The sequence below is a fragment of the Monopterus albus genome, unplaced genomic scaffold, assembly GCF_001952655.1.
Source record: "Monopterus albus unplaced genomic scaffold, M_albus_1.0 scaffold111.1, whole genome shotgun sequence".
In the NCBI taxonomy this organism is placed as follows: domain Eukaryota; kingdom Metazoa; phylum Chordata; class Actinopteri; order Synbranchiformes; family Synbranchidae; genus Monopterus; species Monopterus albus.
Genome location: NW_018127991.1, coordinates 360,294 through 373,330, shown reverse-complemented (window position 1 = coordinate 373,330; position 13,037 = coordinate 360,294). Strand labels below are relative to the sequence as shown.

Sequence of the window (13,037 nt, the reverse complement as noted above, 5' to 3'; positions counted from 1 at the left end):
GCAGTGCTTCGCTGGCATGGCTGAATCAAATGCTTCAAGTGCTTCAAAATGGAAGTGGTTCAGAGTCCACCCATCACTAGTTTATGGATTAATCTTACTGATATCTAGGTTTATCTGAACATCAGCTAATTTTGAGTCACAACATACACCTGAACTACTTAAGCAGCTGTGTTGCAATATCTTGTTAATTTCCAAATTTAACTTGCTACTTTATGTCTAAGCTAGTAGCATAGTTGAGGACAATGGCTTCTCCCTCTTCCTCTCCTTTTTTCTCTTGCTCGGTGTGTCGCATGTTCAGCTGTTCAGCTATTTGTAATGAATGTTAGGGGCGAAGCTTCTGGGTTCGAGGCCAGGCCAACCCGGGGCCTTTCTGTGCGTAGCGTGCATGTTCTCCCCTGTGCCTGTGTGGGTTCTCCCTGGATACTCACATCAACCTGCCCAGTGTTTGTTTGTTTGTTGTGTCTTGTTGCTTTGCTTTTCTTTTCTCTACTTTATGCATGAAGCCTTTATATTTTAACGTCCTTCTTTTCAGTAAACTCAGTGGTTCTTCTCTGCAGTTCCTCCGTTGTAGGGATTCGTAGGCTGACTTCTTTTTCACACTTCCCCTTTATCGACTGCAGCAGTATACACATACAACAGTACATCACATTGGTAAAATTTCATATAAAATCATATGTTCATACTGCTGTCCAATTCTCTGTTCTCTTCAACAACCGTGAAAAGTACCATGAGAACACTTCCTCACTAACCTGTGAGGAATCATTTTCATCTCTAGGCACTGAGCTGATGTTTCCCTGCGAACAACTTCAGTATGAACTCTAGTGGTGCTTGCATGCTTTACACATTCCCCACACAGGTAAGTGTAACATTGCATTTCAGCCTGCAAAAGCATGGTAACCCACATTTTTACCATAGTGTGCATTTCTTTAATTACCCAATGTGATAATGCATTCATTAAAGGGTAAAGATGGATTTGCTCAGCCTGTACAAACAGTCATATATGTCTCCTGTGGATCTGCAGGACCTTTGTGAGGTCAAGTAATCTGATCTTGGGGTTTGAGATAGCAAATTTATAGGAAAACACTTTTCAGACTGCAGGCATGAAGTTTAAAAGACTTTGGTGTTTGCTGGGCAGGAATATTTGATCCAGGGACTACCAGTCCATACAAGATGCTTCCATTTCAGCCATTGTTGTTTTAAAGTCTTAAGTATGACTAACTGCCACACTAAACTGCTTCTTTAAGTGCAGAGACCAAGTTCCTGTTGCTTGTATTTGAGGTGAACAAGCAATGTAGTGCTAAGCTTTGAGTTTTACCACATTAAAATGCAAATATGAACCTGAATTTATTGACTAATGATCACTTTCATTCTCAATTATTTTCTAAGCAGTGGAACAGTCAATACTGTGCTGCTGGTTTATGTGCCAAATTAACCTTGAACTCCCCTCATTAAAGTGGAGGACAGGACAAGGACACAAAGGACACAACCGCAGCAGGCTGAGAGACTTGCACTTTACTTCTGGTGCAAATGTTGTTAACCTGCACGATGTTCATTTACCACACGTAAGTCTACCTACCCCCCCCCAAAAAAGAAAGAAAACACACAAAACAGAGTATATAGAAATAAATGACACTCAACTAGACAAAACAACTCAGTTGTACAGAATGAAAGTTGGATTTGGCAAATACAAAGGTGAAAAATGTGGCTGACAAATGACCAAAGGAAATGTCATCATTATTCATCATGTCAGAATGGCAGAAGCTGCACATGTACGGTCAGCAGAGGTAGAACCCACTCATTCCGAGGTACGTGTCTACATTTGGATAATGACCTCATATTAAACCAGTACTCATTTTTCCTAAAAATCCAAGTGAGATCATTCCAACTGCATAATAGTGTTAAAACTGTGTTTAGAAGACCAACTCAGTCATGTTTATCTGATAATCAGATTCATTTACTTTGCACATGAATAATTTAAAATCCTGTACAAAAGTATTTTTAAACAAACAAGTGAAAAAAGGGCACATTGAAGTGGCTGCAGGTCAGTTGAGAGCATAGTTGAACTGGTTGGAGAACTTTTCATGTTTTCTTCTGTCAGCTTTACTCATCACCTGAGCGACTCTGCGCATGGCGCTCCTGGTAGGAGGGACAGAGCAGAGGACAGGAGGATGGCAAATGGGGGGAGGGAGAAGAAGGAGCACATTACAAATAAACAGTAACATGTTTACACACAAAAACAAACGTGCTATACATTGTGAGGGATCATAGAGGTACAGCAGCGGACTTGGTCTGTGCTGTTGTGTGTGTTACTGGACACACTAAGCTGGAGAGGAGGCTAAAACCCCTCAGTTCAGTCACTGTTTCTGAACCCATTTACACCTGACTTGAACGTGATACACTGCCTGGGTAATGACATCACTGGGCTTCTGCATTTACACCTGGTGAGCGTTTCCATTCTGCTTACCTCGCTTCTACTAACACTGTGACCAGATCTGAGTATGCAAACAAATAGATATGTGAACACGTTTTGGGCAAAGAAACATTAAGTGTGGAAGATTTATTGGGCACTACTGTACATACTTGCTGAAGACCTTTTTCTCCAGCCTGGAACGGGCCGTGTTGGCGCTCTGCTTCAGATCGCTGAGGTTGGGATACTTCTTCTTCTTCTTCCCTTTGCCTTTTTTACCCACTCTGTCAGAACCCAGGTTTTCTCCTGTTGCCACCTCAATGTCTCGCATCAGCTCTGCATCACGCCAGTCTACAACAGAAAGATCATTTAGACAGACAGCTATCTAGCGTGCTAGCTAGAGAAATACTTTTTTTGATAGACAGATACTTTATTAATCCCAATGGAAATTTAGGTTCTGTATCAAGGAACCTATTTGTTACACATCGACAACTTTTTCCCAAAATGAAAAGTATCTTTGAAAATGAAAACCATAACAAAATGTACTACAATGTACTACAATGTGATAGAGTGGGTTGTCCACGAAGCACAGGGGTGGTGCTTCAACCCCCCGTTCACCTGCTTTAGGTTGTGCATCACTTGTTGCATTAATGAGCAGCATCTTTCTTTTCTGTAACATTGTCTCTTCCAGTAATGTCGCTAACTTTAGCTGTTCTTTGTTGAGAAGAAATAAAACAATCCCCAGCCCGGACAAACGCTGAGAACACACAGGCCTGCACACTGACATTTATATCAAGTTAAGCTGATGTAACATTATTCTAATAACTTGCAGGCCATTCTCTTTTGTGTTTATACGCCATCAGTAAGAACGAGTGCAGGTTTACAGCAGGTTTTCCATCATATTCATCTTCCTCTAGATGTTTGTTAAAGGATTATTTTTGCATCAGTGTTTTAATTTCACACCAACGATGGGAACAGCTGCAAGAAAATGAGGCCAAAAAAAGAACTGGACTGAAATTAACATGATTCAAAAAACTAGCATTATGATAAAAAAAATAAATAAATGAACGCAAAGGACATTTTTGTCAAAAACTTACACCATATTAAATCTAAACCAGGTGCTAAAATTAGCAGATAGACAGGACGTCTATCACAGAGGCAGACAACCACACACACTCAGCCACACCCTACATGCAATTTACTACGAACCTAAACTGCATGTTTGTGCACAGTGAGAGGAACCCACAAAGGCAGAACATGCACACTCCACACGGAGAGGCCTCGGTCGGCTGCCGGGGTTCAACCCAGAACCTTCTGTGGAATTCTGTTCTTCATTTAAACGACTCTTCATCTGCTGCAATTAAAGACTGAAACTTTATCAAAAAGTCCTTTGACTGAAAAGTGTAATGAAGTCATTACAGCATAACTGAGCTCAACCTGCCCAGTTGTACACACCAGACGTAGCAAACAGTGTGTCAGGCCTTACTGTTATCACCCAGAATTATGACTTTACACTTTTCATTAACACTAGAACTGAACTGAGATCAGCCTATGTGGCACACTGTTTACTACTGAATCTGGATTCAGCTCTGGTGTTAATGCAAAGTGTAAAGTCATAATTCTGGGCGATCAGTAAAAGCGCCTGTATTACAGAGTAATGACGGTCTAAACGATGAGACGCTCCTAGTTAATGACGTACTGCAGTGGAATTAGAGATAAACCTGCAGTTATGCAAAGTAATTACACTGTGATAGTGATGGGATTGAAGTCGGGCTCAGTGCTCTGTCAAAACACTGACCCCAGCTCAGTGTGTGTGTGTGTGAATGTGGCTAGGTGGGGGTTTATTAATCAGCCGCTCTGACCCTGGGTCTTCCTGGACCTTCAACCATCCCTCATAAGCACAGACACACACGAGCAGTAATTGAAAAGCAGCTGGTGTCTTTTGGAGAATCATTATAGCTAAAGGAGGACCAGCTGCATTTACATTGTGTGTGTGTGTGTGTGTGTGTGTGTGTGTGTGTGTGTGTGTGTGTGTGTGTGTGTGTGCCAAAGGTGTGTGTCCTCTATTATACTGTTTCTGTGATCTCAGGAGTTTGAGGAAGAGACGAAAATAAAAGTGGGGATGAAAGAAAGAGAAGAAAAGAGAAAGTAAACAAAGAACGGAGGAAAGGACAGAAGGGGGGTGGAGGGAGGGAATCCTGTGAATGTAATCAGTGTTGCAGCAGGGCTCTTTTCTCTGTCAACACCTCTTAGCCTTTCCAGCTGGGGTCTGTGTGTGTGTTTGTGTGTTTCAGGGCAGGGGCCAGGCCACACACACACACACACACACACACACACACACACACACACTGAGGCGTCTGGGGTCTTTGGTTCATTCAGATGTCTCTCAGCTCTGCATCACTAAGCACAGGGACCCTGTGAGTGAGCGAGAGAGAGAGTGTGAGTCCAGCAGAGCCCAGTGTGGCGGAGCATCAACTCCTCACATCTGTCACTCAGTCAGCTGAATGGAGCCAAACCTTCACAGGTTCACAGTAAGGCCCGAAAGCAGACTCGCTCTCACATAAACACTTGGTTAACATTAGGTAGATGCACAGCAATGACAACACTCACTCCATCTGCTTCCAGCTGAAACACCTGTGGTTTAATCAAAGTATCAGGTAAAAATATACAAAGTGATGCTGCCACCATCATCATTCACCATAGGGATGGAGTTAGCAGGTGAAAAGCAGTGTCTGGTGTTCACCACAGTGACCACTGGGTTCATGGTCACCTCCCTGACCCCTCTTGTCTGGTTACTCAGATTGACCAGATGGCCGACTCTAGCAAATGTCCTGGTGGTGTCAGACCTCGTCTGTTTCACAGTGATGGAGGCCACTGCTCTCCTGGGAACACTCAGAACTTTAGAAATGGTTTCATACCCTTGTCCTGATCTATGCCTCACCACACTTTTATCATGGAGGTCTAGAGAAGGTTCCTAGTAAGTGAAAGTAAATGTGTGTTAACACACTGCATACAGTGAATGCTGAACAGAAGACAATGCAAAGCATTATGGGTACTGCTATACTGGTATTTAGAACAGCACAGGAGATGCTTAAGTGTTTCTTCACATACAGTATCATGTGTATGGAGCTTCACAGGTGTATTTCCATGATGTCTGAGTTCCTGCTTGGACAGGAGGAATAAGATGACTGGCAAGAAAGACTAGTGCAACTAATTAGTACAGTGACAAGCACAGGATCCATCACCAGCTTCCCAGTCACCAACCTGTATTTAACAATGAACCTGGGCAAACTGGAAGAGTTTCACTTCATCTTTTTAATCAATCAAGCAGCTGCACGCTATGACAGAGAGACAGCTGTGAGGGAGGTGGTAGGTTCTACCGATAGTTCCTCACCAACATAGATCAATAAAAGATGTCAGTGCAAGAATTTAAAGTAAATGATACACCCTAAACAACTTTTCTGTATTGTAAGTTCAGACGTTTAGGGAGAGAGCATATAAAGAAAGCTGGCCTGAAAGTGCAGTAAAAAGGTTTGAGAGGGTTGGTCAAAGTGAGTGTAATAGAAGGCCTGATTCAAAAAATACAATTTTCTCCTTTGGCTAAAGAGTTTGTTCAACAACACTGGCACATTTTGAACTCCAATCCCAATCTTAAATCCGTTTTTCAAGATCCTCCATTGTTTATAAGTGTCCTCTAAACATTCAACATCTTTTAGTCAGAGGTGAGCGTCCATGTGAGGGACCTATTAACTTTTTATCAGCCATCCCTAAAGGCAAATATAAGTGTTGGCAATGTGCACAATGCAACTTTACTCACAAGTGCAACTCCTTCATTCATCTGCACTCTATAATGTAACAGGCATCATTACTTGCAAAATAAAGAATGTTATTTATATGATTAAACATCCTTGTGGCTTGGCCTGTATTGGAAAAACCACACGTTGCCTTTGGGGGTGGCTGTGGCTCAGGATCGTCTCCTAACTGGAGGATTAGCAGTTTGTTTCCCAGCTTGCTCAAGTGTCCTTGAGCAAGACACTGAATCCCCAGTTGCTCCTGGTGATGACACCGGTGCTTGAATGTGTGAGTGCTGGGGAGTGTGCCAATGGGTAAATGGTCAACTAGTGTGAATGTGCTTTGAGTGTGCTGCGATGCATAGAAGAGTGCTATACAAGTATAAGACAATTTACCCTTTAAAGCTCGTATTTCAGAACACAAGCAGCATATGAACTAATGAGCAACAGGATCCTATGGCTGTTCATTTCAACTTGTTATATAAGAAGGGGAGTCTGATCTAAAACCACTTTTGTAGTATGGTTAGTATGTGGCATACTATTAATGTTTTGGCAAACCATTGTCCAAGGTGAACTATGGAATAACAAGTTTGTAAATAGGATTTTTCTACCTTTTTCATGTCTTGTTTTGAGTGATTGATATTTTTGTGATATTTCTTTTTATATTGAATTTGCCTTTTTGATTGCTCCTCCCATGTTGATGTCTTTTGTTTCCTTGGTGGGGAGTTTTCAGGCGGTGTGTTTTAGTTCTGTCCTGATTGATTCCTTTTAGAAGCAGGTTGTCTTCAAATTTGTCAGACTGAAAACACCTGAGTGGCGTCTAAACAAGTGCACATAAAAATGTGTCTATCAGCGTGAGGCCTGTTTGACAATGCCTGATGAAGATCTTGTATCGATCGAAACGTTGCTGCAACTATTGAATTAAATTATTGGGAGCTTAACACAGTGTGCAAACTTTTTTCTTGCTTTTTGCCTTTAAACTGGTCTCTGCTGACCTTTGCAATGCCCCTCACTGGCTGTTTAACCTCACTGTAAATCTGTGCCTGTGTAGGTGTGTACATGTGTGACTGAATAGGTAGACAGAGCTGGGGCCAATGGTCCATCAACTCATCCAGGCCACTGCCCCCCTACGGTGAGATTGATTTGTGTGTGCATGTGTGTCTAGGTGTGAGATTGACTCGTGGATCAATAGCGTAGTTGGTAACAAAAGATGCTATTTCACATCTCAGTGGACTGCATGCCATGGCCACACACACAAACACACACACAGAGCTGTTGGTTAACAAGACCCTGCAGGCGGCTGGTGGACATCCTGCAGACCCACTCTCACTCACACAACAATCAAACACACATTCTGTCAGACAATGAGAATGTGCACCACACAGTCTGTGATTTTCTGTTACAAACTATTACTGTTTCCTCTCAGTGCAGTGACTGGACACACTGAGCCGTAATGGACATTATTACTGGTGCATAGGAAGCAAAATATATCATCAAACCTAATCTCCACAGCCAAGTCACTTTACTCACATATTCAGAGGTGTTCCTAATATTCTGACCCTCTCGTGTAAGTAACTGGGGAGGACAAAATTATAGACACACCTCTGAATAAAATGTAGTCCAGTACAACCCCACCTTTAACTGTGACCTCATTGAGTTTATACATTTCCGACAATTTCACCAAAAGCTGAAACATTTTTGAGCTTCATAAACACAGATGTTAAGGCGGAAGTGTTGCAGTGAATTGCATACAACTGTACAGGTGTACCTGATAAAGTGCCTGGCAAGAGTGATATTGAATAATAATTCTTCTGAGCAGTTCTGATTCTCTCAAAAAGTCCTTCACACACAGTGAAGATGCTACTCTGTAATAAATTATTAGCTAGGCTGATAGTGCTTGGTCAAAATTCAAACCAAATGCACTATTTGCATCACGTGATGTTTCCACGTGCTTCTGAATGTAGCTGAGCGTGCCACATGTTTTTCAGCACCTTGGCTCTGTTGGATTGGTTTTGAATTTTGTCTTGGAATTTAAAGCAATCCTAGAGCTCTAAGAAAATGGGCATTTTGAGCCTCGCCCATAATTTGACAAGATTATGTACAAGTGAGCTCCAGACTAGTGACGTTACTTTTAAAGCAGGCTGAGCCATGCCAACTGTGGACACAGCTTACCGTTTGCTTTCTGCGTCTTAAATGAGGTGAGCAAGATGTTTCACAGGTCAGTAATGTTTAGTGTACGTCTGTGTCACTCCTCACCAGGCTGCTCCTCTTCCCTCTTCCTCCTCTCCTCCTGCTTCTCCCTCAGCTGGTCCTCCTGCCTGCAGGGTCGACCCTCCTGGTCACGAGGAATGATCCGGCCATGGAAAGGACACTGGTGGAAGCACAGTCCCAGCTCAAACACACAAACACCAGGACACAGAAACAGATCTAAATGTGTGTAGAATCACTCGGTGCTCGGCCTGTTACCTTGAGCCGGTCCTGTCTCTGACACAGCTTTCCATTGCCCAGTGGAGCTCTACAGTAATGGCTGACAGGAGTGAAGCATCCAGGGAAGGAGATGTACCTGCTCCTGCTCTCTGCCAGCATCTCCTCATTGTCCACCTCCTCCTCCACCTCGACGGGAACCCAGAATTGATGCTGAGAGGCCGCTCTGCAAAAGGGAAACCACACAACTTTCACACTGTTGTACTGCAGGCTGGAACCAAATGTTTCACTGCAGACAGTACATTTCTTGCACTGAAACACTGACATCCACCCACACACTGTACCAAAGCTCTGAAAAATCAAAGTCATGGATTCATTTACAGATGATTCATTCTAGTGTTATAGTTTTGTTTCTTCTAATAATAATGAAACACACACTACACCTCAATCAAGTGTACAGTTATGTGCATGCTTCCCTTGTGTCTATCAGTGATAACATCCGTGTGTGTGTTTATTACTTGATGATCTTGCCAGCGCTGGGCTGCTCCTGGCCCCAGTAGTACAGGTCCAAACCAAATGGAACCACAGGAGCATCAACAGGCTTCTGTTCTGAAGTGGACTGAGATGAACTGGGACCTGAAGAGCTGCTACTGCTGGAGAAAAGATTTGTGAGGAGAGAGCTGCAGAAACAAGTTCAGCATAGTGGTCAACAGGGGCAGACTCTGTGCTGCCTGCAGCACCAGCTGGAGGACAGAACAAGGACTGAGAGGGTATGTGTAATCAAATGGAGCTTTTTAATGTTTTAAAAAATTTAAAAATAGAAACGATTACATTGACTGCTGTGACTGAACAGCACTAGTTTCTAGGGCCAAACTACTGACCTAATTAGCCGGGTCATTAGGGGTTAGGACTGTGAGGCCCACTGTCAGAGGCCACAGCATGGGGGCCCCATGATCAATTTGAGATTCATCATAAAAATCTCAATCAGGGATAGATGCTAACAAATTTAGGCACTGGTCCCACGGGCCACCAAGCCCCTAAATGTGGTGGCCCAAATGTAGATGTATGCAAAACAGTGCAGAAAAGGCAATTTAAGGCAACTTACTACAGCCTTCCTTACCTTAATACAGAGCAGAATGAATAGATTTCTATAATTACATAAAAAGAAAACAAGTTCTTTAAACACATATGGTACATATCCTCTCAGTCTCTCAGTTCATCTTTTTCGCACACCTCCTTGCATTCCTTTTCTGCGTCTGATACACACTCGCCCCCTCTCTCCCTGCATTGTCCCTGCGTTAGTTGTGCGTACACCACAGCAGGCCTACATTACATCACTAGATGTGCTATATTCTAGCCACTTACACTCCTGCTTCCATTCACTCCTACATTTTCATCATTCATTCTATTTCATAGTTTCATTTCATCCATTTCTCATAGTCAGTCTTTTGTGTTTGTCGTTCTTCTGTAGCGACTGCGTTAGCAGTTTGATTAGGCTTAGTAAACCTGTACTTCAGCATCCCCAACATAACAGCAGCAAACCGGAGACAAGCAACCTTACTGTTCACTGTTTTCGTAGAATGTTGAACCAAAAGGTGCAAATGAATTGGGATGTATTTAACCAGTAATCTCACTGAGTCACGAGGTCTCATTCCCAACAGAGATCTGATAAAGCTTTGTGGCCACAGTGGACCACTTACTGTGGGTATATGGGGGCAAAATGGTAACTTACTGTGGACACGGGCCATGGCTAATGTCCAACATAAACTATTTAGGCTTTAAATTGATTTAAAATTATGAGCATCTTTAAGGTAGACTTAACCATACCTGTTGAACATAATCTAATTTTATCATTATACCTATTTATATAAAACCATGTAGTCCTACCTTCATGCTTGACTCACTTGGCCCAAAAATGAATATAAACTACAAATACAATTTTGTAGCTGGGGTAATCTCTAATTTTATTACTACTATGGTTTTAAGGTACCACTGAAGCAATTCCTTAAAATACTGTAAGGTCAGCAAGGAAAGATTATACTGTGCTGCTCAGTGGTGGAGTATGTACATTTCTACTGGCTATACACTACAGCAATACCTGCATATCTTCCCTAAGAAAGGGTTCATTAATATTTCTAGGCTTCGGGGTTAATGTTATTATACTGGCAAATTTATAAAACCCACATGGTGCAACGAAATTAGAACAACATCCCTTCAATAGCTAACATATGCCTTAACATTTCTTAAATGAAAAAAAGGTTCTTTTAAATGCACAATATATAACAATTTCAATCATTTGCAAAAATAATCCCTGCATTATTTTTGTATATGTTGTACAGCTCTGCTAGTTTCAGTAACACATCAGTGCAGTTCATAATGCATTTTAAGTGCAACTGTAGATTGCAATTCAAATTAAATTATAACGGCACTGGTGATAACTACTTAATCTGACAGGACGAAGAACGTGTGTGAAGGGGGAGGGACTTGTCACCTGGATTCTGAAGGCACAAGGAGGTTCTGCCTGAGGATGCGCAGTGTGGCGGCTGCACAGGTTGGGTCCTGCTCCTCTTCTGTGTGTCGCTTCAGCCGCCTGGAGGAGGAAGAGGAGTAGGAAGACTGAAGGGGTGGAGCTGCAGGTCTCTTAGCAGGAGGTTTTCCTGTGACAGGTGCTGCTGAGGTAGAAGGAGAGGGATCCAAACCTGCCAACACAGACAAGAGGAAACTACAATCAGACACTTTAATGTGACAACACACCGTCACCGTCCATAGCTTGTCTCATCACTACAATTTCTACAAATATTTATCTTGTACTTTAGGTGGCCAGACATATTTCACTGTAAAACAATCATAAAGTGACTCATTTGTGGGTAAAACAATCATAAAGTGACTCATTTGAAGAAAAATGAAGAAAATGAAGAAATAAATGAAGAAAGGCACAGTCAAACAACCAGGATAGGTTCAGTCAGTCACTTGCTGCTGATTTTCTGTCTGTGTGTGTTTGTGTGTGGTCAAACACAGGATCAACCATAATCTCTAGGGAGTGAGCAGGACTTAAACACACACAGTGCAGGTGAGATCAGAGGGAAGCACTAAGCTGAGAGCTGCCCACATGCTGATCCCACACATTATTAGAGTTAAGCTGGGTGATTCAGTCAGTGCTATGGTACACTACGCAAAAGATTCAATTCAATTCAATTTTATTTGCATAGCGCCAAATCACAACGAAAGTCTCAGGAAAGTCTAGACCTTACTAATAATATTATTATTATTATAGAGAAAAACCCAACAAATCCCCCTTTGAGCAGCACTTGGCGACAGTGGGGAAGAAAAACTCCCTTTAACAGAAGAAACCTCAGAGAAACCCCACTCTTGATGGGTGGCCTTCTGCCTCGACCGGTTGGGGTGAGTGGATAGAGGACAGAGAAAAGAAGAAAAGCAACAAGACATAACAAACACAAAAACAAACAATCAAACACTGGTCAGGTTGATGTGGCCAGTGACTGCCGATCAGAAACATAGAGCTCCAGAGCCAGGGAAAGGTACAGGGAGAGAGAGAGGACACACTACGGGAGAGAGGAGACACACAGTTAGTGATGTGTAATGGTGGCATATAGAAGAGAGAGGAAAGGAGAGGAGAGGGGAGAGGAGAGAGGAGAAACTCTGAGCATCATGGGGCTCCCCAGCAGCCTGGGCCTATAACAGCATAACTAAGGGAAGGTTCAGGGTCACCTGATCCAGCCCTAACTATAAGCTTTATCAAAAAGGAACGTCTTAAGTCTAATCTTAAAGGTAGAGAGGGTGTCTGCCTCCTGAACTGAGACTGGGAGTTGGTTCCATAGGAGAGGAGCTTGATAGCTAAAGGCTCTGCCTCCCATTCTGCTTCTGTGGACTCTAGGAACCACAAGTAAACCTGCACTCTGAGAGCGAAGTGCTCCGTTAGGATGATAAGGCTCTACGAGGTCTTTAAGATACGATGGAGCCTTGTCATTAAGGGCTTTGTATGTTAGGAGAAGGATTTTACAGGGAGCCAGTGGAGAGAAGCTAATATTTGGAGAAATATTTGGAGAAAACTAAATATATGGTATTTGGGAACCGTAGACCACATAATGAACTTCAATTGAGAATTGGGGGTGCTAACATTGAACGAGTATATGAAATCAAATTTCTGGGTGTCATGGTTGACGACAGATTATCCTGGAAATCTCATATCAGATATGTTCAGCATAAAATAGCTAAAAATATATCGATATTGGCAAGGGTTAGATATATGCTGGACGTTAAAGCATTGCGCATTTTGTATTCTTCATTGATTTTGCCATATTTGGAGTATGGCGTTGAAAACTGGGGAAACACTTACAGGAGTTCACTTCAACCATTGTACATATTACAGAAGAGAGCGATAAGAGTTGTGCACA

General features: G+C 42.5%; 1 protein-coding gene across 1 annotated transcript in view; it reads right to left on the bottom strand.

Moving 5' to 3' along the window:
• Positions 1-815: 815 nt before the first annotated feature.
• The window catches only part of uvssa (UV-stimulated scaffold protein A), a 46,295-nt gene continuing 34,073 nt past the window's right edge, over positions 816-13,037 (bottom strand). The window contains exons 11-16 of the mRNA XM_020611278.1: positions 11,114-11,321; positions 9,141-9,275; positions 8,665-8,848; positions 8,455-8,569; positions 2,581-2,758; positions 816-2,136 (exon numbers count right to left, since the gene is read on the bottom strand). Coding sequence (XP_020466934.1) covers positions 2,043-2,136; positions 2,581-2,758; positions 8,455-8,569; positions 8,665-8,848; positions 9,141-9,275; positions 11,114-11,321 — 914 coding nt within the window. The 3' untranslated portion in view covers positions 816-2,042. The remainder of the gene's footprint in view (positions 2,137-2,580; positions 2,759-8,454; positions 8,570-8,664; positions 8,849-9,140; positions 9,276-11,113; positions 11,322-13,037) is intronic.